The sequence below is a fragment of the Gastrolobium bilobum genome, unplaced genomic scaffold (assembly GCF_033153095.1).
Source record: "Gastrolobium bilobum isolate Gb01-03AN ecotype WA unplaced genomic scaffold, APGP_CSIRO_Gbil_v1 utg2798, whole genome shotgun sequence".
NCBI lineage: Eukaryota > Viridiplantae > Streptophyta > Magnoliopsida > Fabales > Fabaceae > Gastrolobium > Gastrolobium bilobum.
Window position 1 is genome coordinate 210,018 of NW_026898492.1, and position 7,483 is coordinate 217,500.

The following is a 7,483-nucleotide window of genomic DNA, read 5'->3' on the forward strand; positions in this document are numbered from 1 at the left end:
ATGAATGTTCTCATTCTCATGAAAGATCACATCTCGGCTTCTCACGATCTTCTTATTGATTGGATCCCAAAGTCGAAACCCGAACTCACATCTCGGAGAACCAAGATAGATGCATTCTTTTGTCTTCGCATCGAGTTTTTCCCTTTCATATTTAGGGATATGCACGAAAGCTCGGCATCCAAACACTTTTAATTGATTATAGGCCGCTTTCCGACCTGTCCAGACTTCTTCTGGAATTTCTCCTTCAAGTGGCTGTGATGGTGAGAGATTGATCAAGTCAACAACTGTTTTGACGGCTTCTCCCCAGAATGATTTCGGCAATCCGGCATTGGATAACATGCTTCAGACCTTCTCTTCAATAGTTCTGTTCATCCTCTCAGCCAGTCCATTCAACTGTGGAGTTTTGGGGGGCGTCTTCTCAAGTCGGATCTCGGCCGCTCTGCAGTATGCATCAAATGGGCCGCAATACTCACTACCATTAACAGATCGGACCACCTTCAATTTCTTGCCAGTCTCCCTTTCAACCATTGCATGGAATTCTTTAAAGGATTGGAGTACCTGGTCTTTAGACTTCAACAAATATACCCACACTTTGCGGGAATGGTCATCAATAAATGAAACAAAGTACTGAGCTCCTCCAAGGGATCTTTCCGACATGGAGTAGACATCAGTATGGACGAGGTCAAGAATATACCTGCGTCGTCTTGGTTGATCCGGTCTCACAAAAGAAACCCGGTGCTGCTTTCCAGCTAGGCAGTGCGTGAAACTCTCCAACGCTTGGCCTTTCAACCCAGTCAGTAATCCTTTCTTGTTCAGGATCTGGAGCCCTTTCTCGCTCATGTGGCCGAGGCGCTTGTGCCATAGCTCCAAGCTAGGTTCATCTCGGACAGAATTGGCTTCTCCGCCATTGATCTTTCCTTGCATCACGTACAAGGAGCCTTCCTTCTTACCTCGGGCCACGACCAAGTTTCCCTTGGCCAGCTTCCATCTAACACTACCGAAGTAGTTCACTAACCCGACATCATTAAGTTTGCCTACCGAAATTAGGTTCAAACGCATGTCAGGAACATGCCTTACATCTTTCAACACAAGTCGGCATCTGACATCCGTGGTCAGAGTTACATCACCGACACCAACAATCTTGCTGGTCACTTGATTTCCCATCTTCACGACTCCAAAATCACCACCTCGATAAGAGGAGAAAAAACCTTTGTGTGGAGTAACGTGGAAGGAGGCACCAGAGTCAACAATCCAGGTGCAGTCATTATATGCAACATTCAAATAATTATCCTCACCAAGGAGGAATATCTCGGCATCCGGGTTGGCAGCCACCGCAGTGGTGCTCTTGTCTTTCCTCTTCTTGGGAATAATCTGATCCGGCTTCACAGAGCCGTTCTTCTCATCATTCTGCAGGGTCCAGCAGTCTGGCTTCTTATGACCTGTCTTTCCACAGTAAAAGCACTTCAACTCATATTTCGGCTTTGACCGACCTCTGGACTTGTCTCTTTTGTCACGACCTCTACCTCGGCTTTTGCTTCTACCGCGGGAGTCGGATTTCCCTTTGTTCTCAGCAACGTTGGCCTCAGACGTACTCGAAGTACCTCGTTCTCTTCTCCTGGATTCTTCGCCCAGGAGGCTGTCTGTCACGACATCCATCTTCAATTTTCCATCTAGAGTCGAGTTATTCAGGGTCACCACCAGAGTATCCCAGCTTTCTGGCAGCGAACTCAACAGCAGCAATGCTTGCAATTCTTCATCAATTTTCATATCAGCCTTTGACAGCTGATTCACAATACCTTTGTAGGTGTTCAGGTGTTCAATCATGCTCATGCCGTCCTTGTATTCAAGCTTAACAAGTTAGCGAACCAGGTGTGCTTTGTTCCTGGGAGTCTTCTTCTGAATCATGGACTCTAATTTCGTCCGCAACTCATACGCGTTCGTGAATTCGGACACGTGCTCAAAGAGGCTTTTATCAATATATTTCCTGATCGTGGCTACCGCCTTCCGACTCAGGATCTCCCACTCCTTATCTGTTTTTCCTGCCGGTCTCTCATCAAGGATAATGGGCTCATGTAGATCTTTGCAGTAGAGATGATCTTCCATCATCGGTCTCCAATAAGTGAAGTTGTCTGCAGTCAACTTGAACATATCTCCATCATGAGTTATGCCACTGGTCTCCATCTCATCTCCTTCAGAACCCGTCGAACTCGGGCTCTGATACCACTGTTGGGAAAAATTGGTTCCCTCAAGCTCGGCTAAGCAGCCTTTGTGCGGAAGTCAATCAACAAGATCCTGATCTCGGATCTCGGCAATACCTCGGCCTGAACTTCACCAGGTCAGGCAGCGCAGCGGAAATATCAAAACGAAAAATCACAAAACAAGAGAGAGAGAGAGAGAGAGAGAGAGAGAGAAGAAGAAGAAGAAGAAGAAGAAGAACACAACCAGATTTAACGTGGAAAAACCTTCTCCAATGAAGAAGTAAAAACCCACGGGACCTAGTCCAGATAAAAAATCCACTATGAAAATAATGGTTACAAATAATCAAATACACCAATGTGGTGGTTAACTCAACCTCTCCAACAATGGTGATAATCAAACTACCCTAGAGATGTTTCACTCAAACTCTCTCTAGAGATCTCTCAGATGCAAAGCATAAAGCTTTACTTAAACAATCAAATAATTTTTCTCTCAAATTTGTTCTCTCAAATATGACCTAGCCTCCACCCACAACTAATGAGTATATATATAGAAGAGGTGGAAATTAGGGTTAGGGTTTTTAAGAAACCCCTCAAATGGGCTTGGGCTTAGCATTGAAGGAGGAAGCCCAACATGTATATAATGAGAGAGTAACTGACAACTCTATTGAAAAAAATCAATGAGTAGGTAAAGAAACATATGTAAAAGCATTGATAATGTAGCCAATGTAGTCTTCTTACATGAGGATGTTCAATGGAAGACCAAGAGAATTAAACTTTGAAACAAATTTCCGTACTGATGGCATTGAACTAAGATCTAACTCTCCATGGCATCAACTTTGGCAGTGGGAATCTCCTTAAGTATTGCTTCCTTGACATCTATAGCAGCAATCATATTTCTCACCCCCATTTTCACATGGAACTCGTGCATTTTCACTGCCAATACCTTTGGTTGTTAAGTAATTATGAGAATGTCCACCACTAATGCATCATGCATGGACGAATCTTCAAATATCTTTACCAATCTCCCTCCAATAGGTTTTAAAGATAATTCGCAGGGTGTACGCAGTTCAATTTAGTTTGGTTTTCTTGGTTGAATCCAATTGAACTGGAAAAAAATAATTCAATTCAGAGTATTGAAGTGGTTTATTTATTTTGAACTGTTTTTGAACCAAATTTGAATTGGTTCTGAACCAGTTTAGAACTAGTGGTACAACAACCATATATGAACAATATATTGAAGAATTATAGTCCAATAAATTGGATCAGTAATATGTCAAAATATCCTAGACTTATTGATAAGTCTCTTAAATGAGACTTGGAACACATGGTTTAATATGTAAATGGAGAGAAAAGAAGAAATTTTGTAGTAAAAGCCCCAAATTTATGCTGAGTTGATATTTATTGGTTAAGTGCTAATGGGCTGTAAGTTTTTATTTTCAGGCCTAGTGTTGCCATCCAAATCAGAAAAATCCAAGAAAAGTCAGAAAGTAGAAAAAGCAAGAAGAAAAAGAGTGGGACAATCTTTTACAATGCAAAAGCCCAATTGAAGAAAAAGAAAAGAAGTGATCGAAAATAAAGAGACAGAATCAGAAACGGAGAGAAAGGGCTGAGAAGAGAAACCCTAGCACACATCGTGCGAAAAAGACCCACCTCCATTCGACTGCAAATCCACACCATCCATCCCGATTCCCTGCCACAAATAGACCCGTAAAGCCAGACCACTCCTTGTCTATGGTTTATTCATCAAGTTTAACCCTCACCCACGGTCCATTGAGGGATTAATCAAACCTTAACCATTTGTTATTTATACAAAAAAGGCCAAACAAAACCCTTAACTGAGTGGGTGAGCTGGATTTTGTTGTGAGTGGAGGCTGAAGCAATTTTTCGAATTGTGGGAGTGAGGTGTGGAGCAGCTGGGGACCACTGATGTGTAACGCGCAAGGAGCGCGAGATGCTTGATAAGGTGTGAGGCAGAAACCCGTACATGCGAAGGAAGAAATATAAAGAGAAGAAATAGTGAGTGTGTGGCTCTCTCTGGATTTTACATCTGGTTTTACCTTTTATTTTAATGTACCCTTTTATGGAGATTTTATTTTTCTTTGTTTTGGTACTGTAATGAAGTCTGCTTTTTATTCCCTCATGTTGGTACAACACTGAGAATTTTCCGGTCATTAGGACTCATGTTGTACCTCTATTTTCAGTACTTTTCTTTTTTATAATTTAAATATTCGCTTGCTGTTTGCAGCTCAACCCTCATGGGTATGAGCTAATTTTTCTCTAGGTTGGGTGTAGGTACCCGAACCTCAGTTATGAATTTGTGTTGATTGCTTTTGTTAAAAATTTGATTCCCAGTTGTTTAATGTTGTGTTTGAATTTAAAGATAATTCCCTGTTAAGACCAATTGTTAAACACATGGACTTGAGTGTGAGAGCACTCAAGAGATGTTACTCAGAGATGAGAACAGCCTCCATGTAATTTTGGTTTGGAACTAAAAGGGTCTTTACTTCGTTTAGCACAGAAATATGCAAATGTTCGTTTAGGACAAGAATGGTTTTAAGAGATTAAAATCAATATGAAACAATCCATCACTTGGAAATTAATTTTTAGTGATTTGTAATTAGCACTCATTCAGAGGCTATTGGGAAGGGGAACCGAAACTCAACCTACTTTACAACTTATTTTTCACCAACTTAGATTTCTTTTCCTTTGATTTTCAATATCTCACTTCTAATTCTGTTTACTAATTCCTTTATCTAAAAAATCTTTTTCAATCAAATGTTTAATTTGTTTTCTTTTCCACTTTCCAATCTTCAGTTCAAGAAATCAAATATGAAAATATATAAAAAAAAAAAAAATACTTAGTGTCACTGGTCAGTAGCATTTTAACTCAGGTTTTGAGATTATTTTGTTTCTTTTTATTGTTACCTCATTTTTAGATTAAATTCAGTTTTAGCAATTACAAAGTTTAGTCAAGTTGCACGCTAAAGATCCTTGTGGGAACAATAAAAGGGTCTCAAATACGCCCTGTATTGTTGTCGCGTATACTTGCACGCATACTTGCATAATTGTTAGCAAGGCAACACTTTTCAATGTTACAAAAGATTTTGTACAACGATTGAATATGATATAAGTAAAGCATTATGTATGATAAAAACAAATGAGCAGAATAACAAAAAAAAAAACAGTTCAATTCATTAATTGATTTTAAAAAACTAATTCGATTAATTAATAGCACATTTATCTCAAACTAGTTGGGATAAATAATAGATGAACTCAAATGAAAAATACGAAAAGCTTATAGGAAAAATGATAAGAAATTTAAAAAAATTATGATTGATACAAGAAATTAAAAAAACAATAAACATTTAAAAAATAAAATAAAGTGGAAATAAAGATAAATAAAAGAGAAAAATATATAAGAAAAAAAAAACCAATTCGGCTCATGAACTAATTTTTTTTAATCAGTATAATTCATGAACTAATTTTTTAAACCAAATTGATTCAAGAACTGTTTTTTTAATATCAGTTAGGTTCATAACCTTAAACCCTAAAAAATAAATTAAGTTCATGAATTATTTAAAAAAAAAAAACAATTTTTAAGCGTAGTATACTTCTCGTCACAAATATCTCTTTATAAGTTAGATATTTAAATATTTATCTAATAGATATTTAAAACATACGAAATCTCTTCCATCGTATTTTAGTAAGCCATTTGTTTGCTTTCCTTCCCACTTGAAGTTACAATCCCTTCAAGAGGAAGTGGTCTGGACTGGGCTGACTATTTAGTTGGCGAATTAATAACATGAAGAAAGAATGGTATTTAATTGGAATAAAACTAAAAAATTTAGTGGCCCTGATTTATAATAAATAGATAGAATTATTAAAAAATAGTATTAAATTACAAGGCCTAACATATTAGGGGCTTATGCTTGAGGTACCATATCTGTAGTTGAATTAGAAAATATTAAATGTCAAACAAAATTTAAAGTCAAGTTAATTTTGTTTTTTTTTATACTATCTGTCCTTTAAATTTTTTTTTTTCTTTCAATAAGCTTCGATCACTTTAGTCAGCACTGAAAAGGTGATCTTACAAAGTAGTAGCATATATGTCTCTTCATCAATTAAATGTATCACAGGCTACTACAAAGTGTCGTGTGTCCATATCTCCCCATTCAGAGCCCGTCTCTTTGGGGGCTTTTTTTTTTTTTTTTTTTTTAAGTAATTTTTATGCCTTACTTATTTTAGAAGTATTTTTTATAAAAATTAAATTTATTTATATTTAAAAAAAAATTAGCTTTTGATTTCATCTTTTTTTAGAAATTAAATTTTGTTTTCAAGAAAATGAGATTTTTGACTTTTTTTTGTGTATTTTGCTTTTTTCGAAAATAGACATCTAAAAGAATTTATAGTAAAAAGTGCTTTTTTGTATAAAAATAATAATTTTTTAAGAGAAAAAAAATTAATCCAAACGAGCCCTTTGAGACCCATTTGACAACTCATTAGTTACTTTTAAATTAAAATTAAAATTAAGCTAAAGTTATTTAATAAGTATATAAAATTGGTAGGATGATTTTGAAAGATAAAAGATAAATCAATTTATTATTAAATATATTATTAGAATAAATGATACAATTTATAAATACAAATTTAGAATAAAGGTTAAATTGTAAAATAAATGAGTAAAAAAATTTGACATATATTCTAAAAGAAAAACTGCTCTTGAAAGCTTTTAACTTTTCTTTTCATTAAAAAAAAAAATAATAATCTATTTTTATAATAAGAAATTTTATAAAAATCTATTTAAACTAATTTCTATTTATAAGGAAAAGAGAAACTAAAAATTAAACTCTCGAAGAGACACTGACTGTATTTTACTTTGTTTGCATGTCAGCAATAGCAAAAATCTCTACGAATCAATGATAATAAAAAGTGCTGTTCAGATTTTGAACAATGTTTCTGAATTTAATGTGCTTGCTTTATCAAGGGAAAAAAGAATAAAAGGAGTAATTCAAAAAAAAGAATAAAAGGAATAGGAAGTATTTGATCAATTTATTCAAACTATCATTAAAGTAAATTAGACTAATGATCAGACAACAGGGAATTCAGAAAATTTAAGGTATAATTTTGAAGTAAAAAAGAAATAGACAACAGGGAAGCCAGGCAGAACATGAATGGAAAATGGATTTCATGTACAAATAAATTTTGTTATATATATGTAAATAGGCAATAATCAACAGACAAGCCAACAACTGTCATCACATCAAATTAATAAAACAGCCCAATTT

General features: G+C 35.6%; 1 protein-coding gene across 4 annotated transcripts in view; it reads right to left on the reverse strand.

Moving 5' to 3' along the window:
* Positions 1–7,352: 7,352 nt before the first annotated feature.
* Positions 7,353–7,483, reverse strand: part of LOC133316766 (RHOMBOID-like protein 2) — a 2,746-nt gene continuing 2,615 nt past the window's right edge. For 3 of the 4 annotated variants that reach the window (XM_061518545.1, XM_061518543.1, XM_061518544.1), the window contains exon 5: positions 7,394–7,483. This exon is cut by the window's right edge and continues 167 nt beyond it. Coding sequence is in view for 1 of the 4 variants with exons in the window: in XM_061518542.1 (XP_061374526.1) it covers positions 7,454–7,483 (30 nt within the window). In the remaining 3 variants the exon portion in view is untranslated. The other variant, XM_061518542.1, reaches the window with a different exon arrangement.